We start from the raw sequence: 19,084 nt of genomic DNA, 5'->3' as shown, positions 1-19,084 counted from the left end.
AAATTCCTGCCAGCAATGCATGAGGAGTCTCATTTCTCTATATCCTTGCCCAAAATAGTATTTTTTGTTAATAGCAGTTTGGACAGATGTGAGGTGATACCTCAGTATGGTTTTGATGCACTCATCTCACACACTAGTAAAATAATGCTCAAAATTCTCCAAGCCAGGCTTCAGCAATATGTGAACCGTGAACTTCCTGATGTTCAAGCTGGTTTTAGAAAAGGCAGAGGAACCAGAGACCAAATTGCCAGCATCCGCTGGATCATGGAAAAAGCAAGAGAGTTCCAGAAAAACATCTATTTCTGCTTTATTGACTATGCCAAAACCTTTGACTGTGTGGATCACAATAAACTGTGGGAAATTCTGAAAGAGATGGGAATACCAGACCACCTGACCTGTCTCATGAGAAATTTGTATGCAGGTCAGGAGGCAACAGTTAGAACTAGACATGGAACAACAGACTGGTTCCAAATAGGAAAAGGAGTATATTGTCAAGGCTGTATATTGTCACCCTGTTTATTTAACTTATATGCAGAGTGCATCATGCGAAATGCTGGGCTGGAAGAAGCACAAGCTGGAATCAAGATTGCTGGGAGAAATATCAATGACCTCAGATATGCAGATGATACCACCTTTATGGCAGAAAGTGAAGAGGAACTAAAAAGCCTCTTGATGAAGGTGAAAGAGGAGAGTGAAAAAGTTGGCTTAAAGCTCAACATTCAGAAAACGAAGATCATGGCATCTGGTCCTATCACTTCATGGGAAATAGATGGGGAAACAGTGGAAACAGTGGCAGACTTTATTTTTTTGTGCTCCAAAATCACTGCAGATAGTGACTGCAGCCATGAAATTAAAAGACGCTTAATCCTCGAAAGGAAAGTTATGACCAACCTAGATAGCATATTGAAAAGCAGAGACATTACTTGGCCAACAAATGTCCGTCTAGTCAAGGCTGTGGTTTTTCCAGTGGTCATGTATGGATGTGAGAGTTGGACTGTGAAGAAGGCTGAGTGCCGTTAAGAATTGATGCTTTTGAACTGTGGTGTTGGAGAAGACTCTTGAGAGTCCCTTGGACTGCAAGGAGATCCAACCAGTCCATTCTGAAGGAGATCAGCCCTGGGATTTCTTTGGAAGGAATGATGCTAAAGTTGAAACTCCAGTACTTTGGCCACCTCATGGGAAGAGTTGACTCATTGGAAAAGACTGATGCTGGGAGGGTTTAGGGGCAGGAGGAGAAGGGGACGACAGAGGATGAGATGGCTGGATGGCATCACTGACTCGATGGACGTGAGTCTGGGTGAACTCCGGGAGTTGGTAATGGACAGGGAGGCCCGGCATGCTGCGATTCATGGGGTCGCGAAGAGTTGGACATGACTGAGCGACTGACCTGAACTGAACTGATGATTAATGAGGTTGAGCATCTTTGCATGTGCCTATTGGCCATCTGTGTGTTGACTTTGGGAAAATGTTAAGGTTCTCTGCCCATTGTCTTTTTTTTTTTATATTGAGTTGTATGAATTCTTTGTGTATTTTGTCAACACCTTATCAGACATATTGTTTGCCAATACCTCTCCCATTCTGTAGGCTGCCTTTTCATATTGTTGATGGTTTCCTTTGCCGTACAGAAGCTTTTTAGTTTGATCTAATTCCCTTATTTATGTTTGCTTTTTTTGTCTTTAATTTTTGAAGTCAGATCCAAAACATCACTGCCAAGACTGATTATCAAGTTGCTTACTACCTATGTTTTCATCTGAGTTTATGATTTCAGATCTTACATTCTAGACTTTGATCCATTTTCAGCTAATTTTTATATATAGTAAGTAAGTAAGATAGTGATCATTTTGTTCATTTGTACATGCCAGTCCAGTTTTCCCAACACCATTTATTGAAGAGATTGTCCTTTTCCCATTGTGTGATCTTGCCTCCTTTTGATTGAACATATATTCACAGGCTTATTTATGAGCTTTTAAATGATAGTAATGAACAATAAGTGGATTTTCCCCAGCCTTATTGAGGTATAATTAACAAACAAAATTGTAAATATTTGAAGTGTACAATGTGATGATTTGATGCACATGTACATTGTGAAATGATTGCAAAGATCAAGTTAATGATCACATCCATCACCTCAGAGTTAACCTGTTTCCTGTGTGTCTTAAGAATGCTTAAGATGTATTCTCATCAGGTTTCCAGTGTATAATACTGTGTGACTGTAGTCACTATGCCGTACTTTAATTCCTTAGAACTTACTTGTAACTGAAACGATTGTACCCTTTGACCTACATTTCCCCGTCTCCTCCCCCACCCACCTCTGTCCCCCCATCCTCTAGCAACCATCATTCTTCTTCTATTTCTATGAGATTGGGTGTTTTTTTTTTTTTAGATACCACATATAAATGACACCATGCAGTATATATCTTTCTCTGTCTGGCTTATTTCAGTTAGCATAATGTCCATTAGTTTTACCCATATTTTTGTAAATGGCAGGATTACCTTCTTTTTTATGACTGAATAATATTTCACCGTGTGTGTGTACATGTTTGTGTGTCTGTGTGTGCATCTCACACTACATGAGATTTATGTGTTAACTTTTTTAGCTTGGTGTAGTAGCCAAGGCAGTATAGTTTACAGTTCAGAGCACGTGCTTTACCGTAGTCAAAAAGAACCGGTTTCAGTCTCAGCTCAGGCCTACTACCTCTGTGACTTTACACATCGTTCCTTAATTTCTATAAGCCTAGCATCCTCATTTAGAAATGTGAATTCTAACAGTATTGTGAGAATTAAATGGGAAAAAGCATGGAAAGGCCTTACTTTGCCAAGTACTTAATAAGTCCTGAAGTGAAGTGTTAGTCGCTCACTTGTGTCAGCTCTGTGCAACCCCATAGACTGCAGCCTGCCAGGCTCCTCTGTCCATGGGGATTCTCCAGGCAAGAATACTGGAGTGGGTTGCCATGCCCTCCTCCAGGAGATCGTCCCAACCCAGGGATCGAACCTAGTTCTCCTGAATTGCAGGCAGATTCTTTACCAGCTGAGCTACCAGGGAAGCCTGGTCATAAGCCCTGGTAGCTATTTTTCAGTAGGCAGTCTTGGGCGCCTAATGTATATCACATGCCTGGTAGTCACTGGGAATGGCGACACCTATGGGATATGGTGGCTGCCTCTGTGACATGCTTAGTGTAGTGAAAAAGGAATTACAAAGAGACACAACACATGTGTGCCAAGAACTGTGGCGTACAGAAGAAACATTCTAAAGTGACTGACTTGTTTATTTTAAAGAAGAGATGGTAGTGGCTTATTTACTTCAATTAATAAACTGCCATCATCTACACTTGGAAACCAGATAAACAGAGCACAGAATGAGTGATGCCGTGGGCTCCCATGGGGCAGCACAAGTGAGAAAGTCAGTGATACAGAGGAAATGCTTCAAAAATAAAGACTAGAGTCTACGTGACATTGGCTGTATGTGTTGTACGGGGCTGTGTTTTGGTGCCAGGATTGTGCACCGCTGTATTTGCCTGCACGCCAGTGGTACTGGGGGCCAGGCGTGCCCACTGAGGGTACAGGAGCACCCGGTGGCAAGCAGCCCCTGAGGCAGAGGCTCCCGTGCTCCCTCCCTGGCACGACAGGCGCTCATGCGGTGACTCTTGTCCCCAGTCACAGCCACAGTTAGGAAAGATTGGCTTGGGATGTAAAAAGATATTCCTAGTTCCCCAGCTCTCCAGTTCTGTATCATGTATTTATTCATTGCTCCTGTTTCATATACTTAAGAAAAATGATTTAAGGTGACAGGGACACCCCATTTCAAGCAGGAACACTTGAAATGTGATCTACCAGTGGTACTTTGCTAGTTTTAGGTTTGGGAGACTCACTTTTGGGGAATGAATGGCCCAGGCCAAGTAGCCTCTCAGAAGAGGGTCACGTATCTTACCCGTTCATATACATCTTTCCAGGTTAGGGAGAGCAGTCAGGAAGCAGAATCATAATATTGCTGTTTCAATATTTAGTTCATGTAATCTGGAAACGCCAGTACTAATACCGCTTCTAAAATATTCAGCATCTACAAAATAAAAATCAGTGAAATTAAACCATTAAATTTTAAATACAAAATCTCAGACTTGTAAAAAAATAAAATTTGTAGACACATAAACAGACTTTCTTATAGGCCTGCTGCTGCTTTTAACTGAACACCCTTGTTCACCTTCCACAGAGTCAGCACCTCAGTCCTCCCCAGCGGTGGGGGTCTTCTGGACCACCAACTCTCTTGCCTTGGCTCTGGTTCCCAACAGTAATTACTTTCCAGCCATCGTACCCTGCTGAAAGCATGATAACCCTGCCCTCCAGAAGGGAGATCAGCCTAACCTCCAAAACGGCATTTTCAGGGTTTGTGGGAGAGGATGGCAGGAAAGAATTGGAGAACTAGAGTGAGTGAGAGCTAAGAAATACAGACAGAGCTGCTGATTGATGTCTGAAATAACTACATTGTACCAACAAAAATACTACTATTCACTATGTATAGTTGTCCCTCCATATCCATGGAGGATTGGTTCCAGGGGTCCCCACCCCCATATCAAAACTCTCCATGCTCAGTTCAGTTCAGTTCAGTCGCTCAGTCGTGTCTGACTCTCTGCGACCCCATGAATCGCAGCACGCCAGGCCTCCCTATCCATCACCATCTCCCGGCGAGTTGGTGATGCCAACCAGCCATCTCATCCTCTGTCGTCGGTCCCTCATATAAAATGATATATTAGTTGTATATAACCTAAGAACATCCTCCCAAGTACTTTAAATCATCTCTCAATTACTTATAATACCTGATACAGTGTGAATGCTATGTAAATAGTTGCCAGTGTGTGACAAATTCAAGTTGTGCTTGCTGGAACCTTCTGGAATTGTCAGTTTTCTCCAAGCATTTTCCATCTGAGCTAGGTATACTCTGCAGACATGGAACATGTGGATAAGGAGGGCCCACTGTATACTGGGAGGCTGTAAAGCCAACAACTGTTTTTATGGTCACTGTTAAATCTATTTGAAGTGTGCAAAACTTTATTTTGCTTTATAGAACAACACACATGATAAAGATCTTTCTTTTTCTTTCTTTTGTTTTGAGAACGGACAAATAATGCCTAGAATAAAATCCCTTCTGAGAAGGAGGATAGAAAATTTTAAATATTGGCACATGCTTCCCCAGGATATTTGTACCTTTTGTGGGTATCTAGAGTACCAGATAACTTTGTAGAGTGCTGTTTTGTGGTGTGTGTTTTAGTTGTTTCAATTCCAAAAGTCAGAGTAATTAGAGAAGCCGGCATGAGAATGAATCAAGTCAGCCTGGGTTCTACATATAAGACTCTACACCTTGTCTCCCTGGACTGGACTCTCTTCTCTAATTAGTGTTTCTCAGTCTAGAGAAGGAACCTGTTCTAAAGGATAAACAGGGTGATATTTTTAAGAATTTCTTTTCAGTGCTTTCATCGAAATATACATGAATACAAAAGGAAGTGTATATACACTTATTATTCTATATAGCATTTAAACATTAGAAAACCAAAGCAGATTTACAAATTAAATATTAGCAAAACTCTAAAATAAATACAAATTAGCTTCATGGATTTAATGTGATGAGAAAGAATGCCTTTCTGAAGCGAGACCCCTCTTGCATTGTGATTAGGACTGCAGGCTGCCAGGCCTGGGGACTTGAGTTCTGTGGCTTGTTCTGTGCACCCAGGGATGATTCAGTTCTCTTTTGTCCTTTCAGCTGCTATTAAACCCTCATTCATGCAGCTAGTCAGGACTGCTGAGGCCTTTTCTTGGGCACAAATGCATCACTTACAAAGGAAGACTGCTTTTTTCCCTTTCCTTGGACGATTCAGTATACCGTGGCACCAGTGCAATCATTAAAATAAATGCAAATTATATGGTAACACATAATTATAAGGAGTTCATTCAGAATGTGTTTTTATTTTGTTTAGGATATCATTTTTTTCTTTTTTTTTTTTTTAGAGAACACACACACACAAAATGCATAGAACACTCTCAGATTTCTGGGAATAAATCCATGGTTTTCTGTTTGTGAAATACTGCTCCAGGTCAGCGTGATCCATACTGTTGATTTTTTGTTTGATTGATTCTGTTGGGTTATGTAGCAAACAGTATTCATTAGCTTAATCTTTCAGGAGAGATTTCCTTTTTTCTCCTGATAAACTAATGTACCTCTTAGATATGTTTGTAACCTACCTATTAGATATGTTTGTGGTTGTTTTTATTTGCAGGCATACTTTGGGGATATTGTGGGTTTGGTTCAAGACCACCACAATAAAGCAAATATTGCAATACAACAAGTCACAACAGTTTTTTTGGTTAACCAGTGCATATAAAAGTTATGTTTATACTGTATTCTATTAAATGTGCAATAGTATTAGGTTTAGAAAAACAATGTACAAACTTTAACTAAAAGATACTGTATTGCTAAATAAGAATGCTGGCCGTCATCTGGGCCTTCAGCAAGTTGTACTCTTTTTGCAGTAGTAGTGTCAAAGGTCAAAGATCAGGTCACCATAGCAAATGATATAAGAAAGTATGAAATATTGAGAGGATTACAAAAATGTGACACAGAGACATAAGGGGAAAATGGTGCTGATAGTGGTATAAGACTAAGCATTGCTACAGAACTTCAGTTTATTTAAAAAAAAAAAAGATTATCTGTGGAATGCAATAAAGAGCAATAAAATGTAGTGTGCTTATCTGTTATTCCCTTCTTTAAAAGTTTATTCAGATTTCATTTACATATTGATGGAATATCTTCTGTAGGCCAAGCCAGGGACGACTTTATAAATACCTAGTTATGGACAACTTTCTAAATATTTGATTTCTCCCAAGAGTGTGTGTACGTGTATGTTTGTAAGAGGTAGACTTAACATGCTGACAAATGAATTGCGTTATCCACTTTACCTAACAAGATTAACCTCTGAAGTCATGGTTGTAAAGCTCCTGTTTTGGTATTAGATTTCTTATAAACGAAAATTCTATTAATGCTGTAAATTATGGAGTTAGTGAAATGCTGTTTTTCTAAAGGTCCTTTAAATTTTTCTGAAGTTGTTTTCAGTGTTTTTCTCAGTCTATATTTATCAAAACAACTGGTCTATTCCATCATAACTCCAGTCAGCTGTTTAAATGGTGTTAGTTCCGTGGCCAAATAGTCAGATAGGTTATCTATTTTGTTATTTGTTTTGTTATTTGTAGGGGATAAAAAGTTCAAGTTTTGTAATCCAACTAAGAGACTTTATTTTTCTTTACACAGAAGGCTCGACCATCTATAATGCAGGTAAATGATACTTTAAAATTTATTAATGTATTTTTCCAGCAGTATTCTCTGTGGAATACTATAATATTGCCAATAATGTGTTTCCTTCTAGGATGCTGTAACGCTTTGTTCCTACCCTTTTATCTTTGATGCCCAAGCCAAGACCAAAATGTTACAAACTGATGCTGAACTGCAGATGCAGGTAACATATTTTAAAAATTATTTTTTCCTATTATGGGTTTCTTTCATCTTACACATTCAGTTGTAATTTTTTCCTAACAGAAGAAGGTTCATTTGGGTAAAGTTGTAGTATAACTTTTAGAACCTATAGAAAACTTTTCAGCAATTCTCTATTGAATAAAGCAAATACAAGTGAAGGGACATTTACATAAACAGGGTTGACAAGTGTCTTCATAAAGTATCATATAGTAAATATTTGCCTTTGTGGGCCATATGGTCTCAAGTATAAAACTCTGTTGTAGCACAAAATTTTAACTTTACATAATTTTCACATGTGTGAAATATTCTTTTTTTTATTTTTGTTTAACCATTTAACAATGTTAAAACTATTAGTAGCTCAAGAGCTGTATAAAAACAGGCAGCAGGCTGGATTCAGTCAATGGGCTATTGTTTGCTGACCCTTGATACATTATTAAATGGACCTTGGCAGTTCTTCATTGAGCCAAAACTTAAATTAGATTTGTTTAATTTAAATTTGTTTTGATTGTAAAATATAATTGGTTTTGGCAAGCCTGCAAAGGTGTTTGTGAACTAGCAATCCAAACCTGTCAATTCCTACTGCTGGTGGATATGTAACTTTATTCATCTCTCTCCCCCTTCCCCATCTTTCTGACTCTGTCTCTAGCTCTTATTTATATCTATCTCTATAGATCTGTTTTCACAGTAATATAGCCATCATATTGACAATTTAAAGCTTTTCCAGAGAAAATGGACATTTTTCAAAGAACTAAAGCTGTTTAGCAAGTGGTTATTTGGTTTCTTTTCCTGCTAATTCAAAAGTCACCATTTTTACCCAGTTACATCGTCACTTTCTTCTACTAAGATATTATTTCAGTCTTAATCCGCTTAGTCCAAATCATTTTCCTGGAATGAGTTATGGATCATATGGTTCACAAAGTGTTTCAGTTAATCTCTTTGGGTTCATCTCAGAAAGATTTGTGTGTTTTGTAAACATGACTGAGAAAATCTACGGGAAGAGTTAGGAGGAAAATACAGAACCAGGTGGAGATGCAGCATGTCTGCCCTGCCCTGTACCCAGCCGTGGTCCAAAGGCACGGCTGACAGCCGTCTCCCTCGCACATGCGCTCTTGGGTGATAACTGTGTTCTTGGGTGTGCTGTTCCAGGTGGCAGTCAATGGGGCCAACCTGCAGAACGTCTTCATGCTGCTCACCTTGGAGCCTCTGCTGGCCAGAAGCCCCTTCCTGGTCCTTCATGTTCGCAGGAGCAACCTTGTTGGAGATGCCCTAAGAGAGCTGAGCATTCATTCTGATATTGATTTGAAAAAGCCTCTCAAAGTGAGCCCTTCAGTATATTTATCTAAATAACCTTCCTGGGTTTCTTTAAACAGTGTCAGATGAAGCAGCAAAATTAAAATCTTGGAGTACAGCCATTCATTATTTCCTTCATTCATTTTACAAGAATTTACTCACCTCCTTCTGTCCAGTCACCAAACAGACCATCTCAACATGACATCAGATAAAAATGCCAGTGGATTATTTGAGGGACAGCAATGGCACCCCACTCCAGTACTCTTGCCTGGAAGTTAAGAAAAATCCCATGGCTGGAGGAGCCTGGTGGGCTGCACTCCATGGGGTTGCTAAGAGTCGGACACGACTGAGTGACTTCTGTTTCACTTTTCACTTTCATGCATTGGAGAAGGAAATGGCAACCCACTCCAGTGTTCTTGCCTGGAGAATCCCAGGGACGGGGGAGCCTGATGGGCTGCTCTCTGGGGTCGCACAGAGTCGGACAGGACTGAAGTGACTTAGCAGCAGCAGCAGCAGCATAGGGCCTTCTTTGTCTGCTCTTTTTCGTGTACCTGTTCCCACTCTACCAAAACCATGCAAACAGTAGCACTGCTAAAGCTTCAATTAGGTAAAACTACCAAGCCAGCATCTAGGAAGTCTTTGGATGTCAAAAATTTAAGAGAAAGAAGGTGAAAAAATAGAAAAGTGAGATTTTCTGGGCAGCTGGTCGTCTGTCCTGATAGGCCCTTTTTAGTACTCTGAAATGATTAAGAAATTGTCTTTCCTCATAAACTATGCATGCTTTGTGTTACCACTTAATGTATTCTTGGGGCTTAGCACAATGCTTGGAACACAGTAGCTAGTCAGTAAATATTTAGTGAATTATTGAAGTTTTAGATCATTTATTTACCTTTCCCTTCAGAAGACTTTCCTGTTTCCAATCCTGTTGTAAACTCCTGAAATGTAATAGATAAGAAACTGATGGTATCCATGATACTGTCATCCTTTTCAGAATTTCAGTGGGTAGCATCAGTCCCATCAGTCTGCCTGGGAGTTCTCCCTAGAACTTCTGGGATAGATTTTTGATATTGCAAACAGAAGGTGCTCTCTTTGCCGCCTGTTTTCAATCACTAATTCAGATGAGACTCTTTGCTTGGTAGCATGTCTGAGTTAAGTCTTCTACTGGCATCCATATAATCAGAGTCCTTTACTCTCCTCCTGCTCTAGGCAACCTTGAGCACAGTATTCAGGATAATTTTTCTTTCTTTCTTTCTTTTTTTTTTAGCTACACTATGTGGCATGTGGGATCTTAGTTCCCTGATCAGGGATCAAACCTGTGCCCCCCGCAGTGGAAGTGCAGAGTCTTAACCACTGGACTGCCAGGGAATTTCCCAGGATAAGCTTTTTTAAGTGCTTTTTATTTTTAGCTCTGTGCCTGAGCCCTTTCAGTAAAGTGGGGATGATAATAGTAATTTCTGTGTGTAAGACTATTCTGAGGATTAGGTTAATAGAATTTAAGTGGCTGGCATATAGAAAACTCTTAACAAATCTCGTCCTTTGGTTTGCTGTAGTTGTTACTGTGGTTGGGTCCAGCGTGCTCCATATAGATCTGTAATGGGTCTCTTTATAGCCCCTCACAGATGCGTCTGCTTGAAGTACTCCCTTCCCTTTCATATTCATCAGTTAGTTTAAGACCCCTACTGAGAGAGATTTCTGTCTTTACTCAGGTTAGTCATTGCTTTTCTCTGTGTACCAGAACATTTACCTCTCTGTGTATCTGACTCTTTGAAAATGTATTCTTGAATTGTTTTTTTTTTTTAATGTTTGCCTGTCTGCTCCAAATTGATGGTACATTTTCTGTGGACATCTGGTAAACTTCTGACTTTGTCTATATCCCTTGAAGTGCCCAGTAAAATTTTGTGTGATTGTTCAGTGTCTTGGTAATAATCAACAGATACACCTTGCAGTTTCATTGCAGCAGTGTATTCTGTTACATCTTCCTTTCTTTGTCCTGACTTTGGAAAGAATTTGCAAAAAAAAAACCCAAACCCATAAAATGACAATGATTTCCCTGAAGTACTAATTCTACTTTGATTATTTTAAGGTCATTTTTGATGGTGAAGAAGCAGTGGATGCAGGTGGCGTCACAAAGGAGTTCTTTCTTTTACTGTTAAAAGAGCTGTTGAATCCCATCTATGGAATGTTTACCTACTACCAGGATTCAAATCTCTTATGGTTTTCAGATACGGTAAGTTAGTAATGTCATCATTCAACAGATAGATTGAACTAAACTTCCTTTTTGTTGTCAGACCAGTCCCTAGCCTTCTGACATTTGCAAAGGGGAGCTCTAACAAAGATAATCATTTAATGTTTATGAAGAGTCTAACAGTCTTCATGTTTCCCCTGTTGCCAAGACCTCATAGTTGAGTTTTGTTGCCCATTAGTCCCATTTCCATTTCTAGTAGGTAAGCTCCAAGCTTTGTAAATCCTCGAAGGGTAGAAAGAGTATGATAAAGAAATTGGTTTTATGACATATAAAAAGTAATTGTCAAATATATCTTATTTTAATAGCAACGATAGTATGTGTATGGATACTCCCACAGATGTACACAGTTTATTTTTGAAAATGCAGTAGGAGGGCTAAGTTTTAAAAGGCATTCTCATTTCAGGCAGACTATAGTTTATTTCTTTTTCTACCGGACTTCTCTCCCTATATCTGTATTGTTCTGAAAAGTGGCTGTTAGCCTCTTGTGGCTATTTAAATTTCAATTTTATTTAGTTAAAATTAAATAATACTTGGCACTTCCCTGGTGTCTCAGATGGTAAAGAATCCACCTGCAGTGCAGGAGACCTTGATTCGATTCCTGGGTTGGGAAGATCCCCAGGAGAAGGGAATGGCAACCCACTCTAGTATTCGTGCCTGGAGCATTTCACATTCCCTCAGTTGTACTGACCCCCACTCAGGTGCTCAGTAGACAAATACAGTGGCTGACATCTGGGACAGAACAGAATAGAATGTTTCCATCACTGCAGCAGGTTCTGTTGGACACCAGTGCTCTAAATGAAGATAAGCTGTTCTCTGTATCATAGATGAGCTGTAAATGCTTAACTTTGTCTACACTGCATCTTTGGGGGACAATTGAACTTTTTTTTTTTTTAGTATTCTAAATATTGCAGTTCTCATCCACCTCTGATAAAAATCACTATTGTAAAACAGATCATTACTCTGTATTTGTGTTCATGTTTATGTGAAACAATGGGCATATATTAATTTTGTAACAGTATTCCAGTAATTTCTAGGGACATCTTTTTTTTTTAACCTCATATCATTCACAAACATACACAGTTAAACTTTTGTTAGGGATATTTCTCTGTTTCAGAAGGTAACAATAGTATAGATCTTTATTCTTTCATTCTGAAAATATTTTAAGGTAAGTCACACATGGATTTGAGGGTGCAAGCACTGCTTTTGTTTTGAACACATTTGTGCATGTGCTTAAAGTGTTTCGTAGAGCACAACTGGTTTCACTTGATTGGCATAACCTGCGGACTCGCCATTTACAACTCCACCGTGGTGGACCTGCACTTCCCGCTGGCCCTCTATAAGAAGCTACTGAACGTGAAGCCTGGCCTGGAAGACTTGAAGGAGTTGTCACCCACGGAAGGAAGGTACAGAGCTGAAAGATGGGAGCCTGGCGTGGAAAGCTGCTCTTGGCACTGAGATTAAAGGTTGAAAGCACCACGTGTATAAGTTAGAGTTTCTCATTCGATTGTGCTGTGTATGCTTTGTCTTAAGACAGAGGTCCATAGCTGCTGGCTTGAATCAATGCCTAGGTCACTCTAGGGACAGCAGGAGAAAAAGCAAAAGGGAGGTCATAGCTGCCCAGGAATCCAAACAATCTCTGCTTTTCTTATCCTGAACAGAATATAAGGACTTTGAGATTTGTCATGGTCCATAAATAGCAGGGGAGAAAGTATTGACAAGAGAGCCTGTGTTTTAGGTTACAGATTTCCCCATCCTTCTGTATTTCTCTTTTCTGTGCCTCCTTGACTTTCACACTATGACCACATGCGCTGTACTTCTGGTCACCAAGTGTGTGTGGGGTTCTCTGTGTCCAGGTAATTCTGCATGATGCCAGCTGGGTGTCCTGCAACTTATCTCAGTTCTGACACTGTCTACCTGGAGATAGAGTTGGATCCCACAGGTTAAGGGTTTCTAGTGCCCTCATCCCAGAGGAATTTACAAGGATTTGGGGAGCTCTGTGCTAAGGAACTGGGGGCAGAGACCAGTATATGTATTTTTTCTGTTATCTCATGGAGCCTTTTTTAGAAAGTAGTTTAATTGGGATATAATTTGCATTCTGCACAATTCGCCCAGTTAGAGTATATAATTCAGTGACTTTTCAGCCACAGAGTTTTGCAGCCTTTACTCCATTAATTTTAGGATGTTTACATCACCTGAAAAAGAAACCTGGTATTCTTTAGTTGACATTCCCAACTTCTTCATCCCCCAAGCCCTAGGCAACCATTAATCTACTTTCTGTCTCTGTAGACATGCCTCTTCTGAATATTTCACATAAATGGAATCATACAATATGTGGTTTTTGGTGTCTGGCTTCTTTCACACAGCATGTTTTCAAGGTTCATCTGAGTTGTAACTTGTATCAGTGTTTCATTTCTTTTTATTGTCAAATTATATTTCGTTGTATGGACATACCAGATTTTGTCTATCCATTCATCAGCTGATGGACATTTGGCTTGTTTCTACATTTTGACTGTTAGCAATAGTGCTGTTATGGGTATTTTTACACACTTTTTATGTAGACATAAGTTTTCGTTTCTCTTGGTTATGTACCTAGGAGTAGAATTGCTAGGTGAAATGCTAACTCTGTGTTTAGCCTTTTGAGGAACCTCCATACTATTTTCCAGGACAGTAGAGACATGTTTTTAGTCATTTTCTTTCTGTCTCTAAAAACTCCTTTTATTTTGAGTTTCTGTGTATTGATTTTAGGTAGCATAAGGTGAAATTTAATTTATAAAAAGATACCATTTCCTTGGCTTTGTGGAAACACTATAGTTCTTTTGACTTCAGCAGGAGGTAACATCCCTTTTTTTATATACAGAAAGACTACTGATTTTAAGATGGAGATAGAGAAAGGGTAGTCTCTAAGGTGCTCTCTGGAAATGAGATGGTCACACCACCAGTATAGGACATCAGTACAGAGAAATCACAAAGGATGTGGGACAGGGGAGCGAGGCACAGAGAGAGGTAAAGAAAATTTAGAAGGAATATTAAAAAATGGCAGAGGAGACCAGGCAGGGTTACTTTTTTGGTAACTGAGAGTAACAGAAATGTGTGCTGTTTTTTTTGCCAACCTGGCTTAGAATGATATATTTCAAGTAATGATTTTGGCTGGTTAAGTGAAAAAAGATTTAAATTCTGCATGAAAAATTTTCTTTCTGGGCAACTTGTTATGGAACTGCCAGATTCTGAGCTCATTGAAGAAGTGTGAATGAAGTCTAGTTATAAGAATGTATTCTCGTGACAGCTGCGATACGACCATTGCTGGCATAAACAGGTTTCAGTGTTCTTTAATGTGGCAGGTACTAGAGTTCTTTGCACACAGAGCCCCTTGCATTAACAAGTAAGACTAGATTCCTAAGTGGACACAGTGACTTTGAAGCTTGTTTTTTATGATGGGAGGATTATCCTTCTAATGCAAACAGATAAAGCCAATCTGTAGGACCACTGCAGGATCATCTCCTCACTTATCTACTTCCAAAGTATACTAGGGTTGACATAAGTGTGTCAGATACAAGGCTGCCTGATTTTCTTCTTAAATTCAGTGAGGCTTGTCAGTAGGAACAGAGAACAATTAATGAGCATCTTACAAGTCAACTGCTTGTAAGACATTTTTTTCAAAATATGTTTAACGTGACTTTCAGTGTAGATTTATGTTCATTCAAGAATCTTCTTTTGTAGCATTTCCTTGCAAATAATCTGGTCATGTGACTGGGATAGAAACACCATTGCCATGTGTGATTTACCTCTTTTCTTTTCTCTGTCACACTGTGATTAGGAGTCTTCAAGAACTGTTAGATTACCCTGGGGAAGATATTGAGGAGACTTTCTGTCTCAACTTCACGGTAAGGATTTTCTTTACTTACAACCATAGCTATCTCTTTTATCATGCTTACAAGTTATAATTAGCATCATTTTTCTCCAAATCAAAGAACAAATTCAGAGACTTCTCTGAACCAAACTATTTTAGTCATAGTATCTTTTTTTCATCAATGTATAGTTGTTGTAGAATATTAGTTACAAGTGTACAGTGATTCACAATTTTTAAAGGTTAAACTCCATTTATAGTTATTATAAAATATTTGCTATATTTCCTGTGTTGTACGGTATATCTTTATAGCTTATTTCTTACGTAATAGTTTGTGTCTTAGTCCCCTACCCCTATGTTGTCCCTTCCCTCTTCCCTTTCCCCAGTGGTAACCACTAGTTTATTCTCTAAATCTGTGAGTCTGCTGCTTTTTTGTTATATTCACTAGTTTGTTGATCTTTTAGATTCTACCTATAAGTGACATCATACAGTACTTGTCTTTCTTGGTCTGACTTATTTCACTTAGCGTAATACCCTTCAAGTCCATCCATGTTGGTGCAAATGGCACAGTTTCCTTCTTTTTTATGACTGAGTAGTATTCCATTGTGTACATAAGCCATTCATCTTTATCCATTCATCTGTTGACGAACACTTAGATTGTGTCCATACCTTGGCTATTGTAAGTAGTGTTGCTTTGAACATTGGGGTGCATGTATCTTTTTGAATTAGTATTTTTGTTCTTTTTAGATATATACTCAGAAATGGAATTGGTGGATAGTATGATAGTCAAAGTATCCTGAATATTTCTGGAGTTCAGTAAATGTGTTGAATAAATGAATGAATGAATGGTTAATCTATACACTTAAGAAAATTACTGAGGCATTATTCCTCTTCACTCCTATGTTGTTGTTTGCTGCTGCTGTTGAGTCACTAAGTTGTGTCCAACTCTTTGCAACCTCATGGACTGTAGCCCTCCAGGCTCCTCTGTCCATGGGATTTCCCAGGCAAGAAGGCTGGAGTGGGTTGCCATTTCCTTCTCCAGGAGATCTTCCCGACCCAGGGATTGAACCCATGTCTCCTGCATTGGCAGGTAGATTCTTAACCACCGAGCCACCAGGGAAGCCCCTTTACTCCTATACGTATAATTTATTTTCTAGAGTTCATATTTTCTCTTTGATTGCATTTATTGGCAACTCCCTATCTTAAAATAAAACTATCCTATAAAGTGCCGATGTTCTCTGATTCTTTCTCCTCCCAAGAATCTTCTGTGGTAATGTAAGTAGTAATTAAGCTACATTCATTCCTAAGGCTTCTCAGTCATTTGGGATCTAGAAAGATAAGTAGTCAATAAAATCGAAATGTTTCTTTATTCCCCCTTAAATATAGATTTGTCGAGAAAGCTACGGTGTGATTGAACAGAAGAAGCTGATACCAGGAGGAGACAAAGTGACCGTGTGCAAGGAGAACAGGTTAGTCTTGACCCTTGACTGGGCACATGTAACTTCATTTCTCGACACTTGTACTTTGAAGACAAAGACTAAAGTTAACTTTTCATCCCTTCTTCAGAGGGAATAAGAGTGGTAGGGCAAGTTTACAGATTTAATAGTGGAGGAATCAGTGGACCTCGGATCGGAAGGTAACTGTGTGTGTTCTGCATCTCTGTCCTACTGGCTTTGACCCTGGTCAACCACATAAACTACCTGATCTCAGTTTCCTGTCCTGTCAATAGGGGGTTAAAATAACCGTTCTGTCTCCCTCATGGGAGACTAAGTGAGATAATTTATAGGAGAATATTTTGACATTTTGGAATGAAGGAGCTCCCAGCATCTATAGGAGGTTTCCAGTATCCATCAGAGTGACTGGCAAAAAAATGCTCCAAAAACTATGTGTTGAATAACCGAAAGTTATAAAAATGCTTACTATTATTGGTGGTGGTTTTATTGATGAAGAATTTGTAATGTAGATTTTAAATTAAATTCTGTGTGCCTCATGAAAATTAATTCAAGTACATCTGATTTTTTTAGTACGATTTTCTGTGTTATCTCTTTGAAGGAGAAAAACATTCAATTTTGTTTGCTTTTGAATTAGAGTGAGGTTGTTGGCCATCTGCATGTTAATTAATTCAGTTTGCAAACACTGAGTGCCTGCTGTGGGCCAAATCTGTTGCTGGATTCAGGAAATAAGTAACTTTTATCCTCAGTACTAACTGGGAAGGGACAGCATAATGAATAATTGCAGTAGATGATGGTGCGTGTGGTAGGTAAGTGATAGAACATGCGCCATGGAACCAGAGGGAGAAGCCACAACACTTTCACTGACCATCGAAGAGTGTGAGTGGGAAAAACATTTCAGGCTCAGGGAATAACATGAGTCAGACTCTCAAATTTAATACATGATAGAGAATGGTGAGTACTTGTTGGATGGGAGCTAGTGTGTGGATTAAAGGGGGGTGCAATAGTATTGGGGTGAAACTTGTCAGATCTTAAGTGGTTTTGAAGTGGGACATGGTTGATCTGTTTTAGAATGATGACTGGTGGCCATATGGAAATGGACCATGTGTGGGGAGACCAAGAGGAGACTACTGAGGTAACTCAGGTGTTAGGTACTGAGGGCCAAAATGAAGGCAGCAGGGATGCAGAGTCAGCTCTGTGTTAATTATGTAATGAACAGGAGCTAGTGCCTGATTATATATGCATCCTACTAGAGAGGCATGTATTGATAAGCATGTCTTGAGGGTTCCAATTTGGACAACAGGAAACACAATCTGTAGAGCAGGGTGGAAAGGAAAAAGAGTTCCTTTTTTTTTTTTTTAAAGAGTTCCATTTTATAAATGTTGATTTTGACATGTCTGTGTGATACCTAGGTGATTTTGTTTAGAGCTGAAGATTTATGTATGTCTTGAAGTCTTTTTTTTTTTAAATCAAGTCATAGTTTCTAAGTAGGATATTTCCTTTTTCTTTTTTTGCATTTCAAATTTTAGTACAATTTTTAAAGGTTACTTTGCATTTGCAGTTACTACAAAATATTGGCTACATTCCCCACATTGTACAACACATCCTTGATCCTGCCTCACACCCAGTGGTTTGTACCTCCCACTCCCCAGCTCCTGTGTTGTCCCCCCCCACCCTCACTGGTCACCATTGATTTGTTCTTTGTATCTGTGAGGCTGCTGCTTTTTTTGTTATACTCACTGATCTGTTGTGTTAGAGGTCTTACTGTCAGTAGTTTGTTTAGTCACTTAACCACCAGTGAATCTGAGGTTGCCTACACACAGAAAAACGTGGTGAAGTAAAAAAAGCAAGGATGGGGGGAAATGTATGTTCTTAGAAGAGTTATATATATTAGAACAGAAGGGAGACTCTTGTGATGAGGACTTAAAGATCGTTAACACATCGGGTAGAGACAAAACTTCTTGACTTGAAGAAGTCGTGGGTGTGCAGAAAGATAAGGTAGGTGTCTCTCATCTTCCTGCAGAAAGGTGAGGGAATGGTGGTCTCCACTTGGGAGGGTTGTGAGTGAGGGAAGCCTGGAAGCAAGGGTGGAAAAAGGTTACAGAGGTAGAGAAGTTGGATGCTGCTTTGGGTATGTTGGGAAATGAAAGCTTTGGGTTTTAATTGGCTTCTTACTGTACGTAGTTGCAAAAATGCAGACAGAAATCCTATATGAGTGATGTATATTGGCTTCCTCCCATAAATCTTCCCTTCTGAAAGTAGGAGTGACAGAAAACCTGACAGGCCTCCTCTTCCATCCTTTTACAGTTTAAAAGATAGCTAGAAGCCAGGGTGATCTAATGTAGCATTCAGTAATCTTTTTTGTCATGTAAACCTTCCAGACTACCCGGGAGGCGTCAGCTTTGGGGAAAGTGTGAGCTATAATACCAGAGTTAACTGAAATAATGCAGAAGTTGCCAAGGACCCAACAAAAACGGCTTCAGGTGATCTTGACTCTGGGAACCTAGTATAGAGGCTAATCTTGTCTCAAGTAGGTGTGTTACCAAGTTCGGGCTCGCTTTGTTCACTGCACACAAGGCCAGTGAATCTTAGAGACAAGGTGCTGAGGCAAGGAATATGACTTTATTTGGAAAGCTGGCTGACAGAGAAGATTGCAGACTGATGTCTCAAAATAACCATCTTGTCAGGGCCTGGATGTCAGGTTCTTTTATAGAACCGAAGGGAGAAGCAATGAGGAA

The 19,084-nt window shown here is 39.4% G+C and overlaps 1 protein-coding gene across 3 annotated transcripts in view; it reads left to right on the top strand.

Annotated features, from left to right (window-relative positions):
- The window catches only part of HERC3 (HECT and RLD domain containing E3 ubiquitin protein ligase 3), a 200,535-nt gene that overhangs the window by 140,304 nt on the left and 41,147 nt on the right, over window positions 1-19,084 (top strand). For all 3 annotated transcript variants that reach the window (XM_010860177.1, XM_010860175.1, XM_010860176.1), the window contains exons 17-23: window positions 7,295-7,318; window positions 7,410-7,499; window positions 8,663-8,833; window positions 10,890-11,033; window positions 12,288-12,454; window positions 14,866-14,932; window positions 16,282-16,364. In XM_010860177.1, coding sequence (XP_010858479.1) covers window positions 7,295-7,318; window positions 7,410-7,499; window positions 8,663-8,833; window positions 10,890-11,033; window positions 12,288-12,454; window positions 14,866-14,932; window positions 16,282-16,364 — 746 coding nt within the window. The remainder of the gene's footprint in view (window positions 1-7,294; window positions 7,319-7,409; window positions 7,500-8,662; window positions 8,834-10,889; window positions 11,034-12,287; window positions 12,455-14,865; window positions 14,933-16,281; window positions 16,365-19,084) is intronic.

This window comes from Bison bison, unplaced genomic scaffold (assembly GCF_000754665.1).
Source record: "Bison bison bison isolate TAMUID 2011002044 unplaced genomic scaffold, Bison_UMD1.0 scf7180017864464, whole genome shotgun sequence".
In the NCBI taxonomy this organism is placed as follows: Eukaryota; Metazoa; Chordata; class Mammalia; order Artiodactyla; family Bovidae; genus Bison; species Bison bison.
The sequence above is the reverse complement of the archived record's forward strand: the minus strand, read 5'-3'. Positions and strand labels throughout refer to the sequence as shown.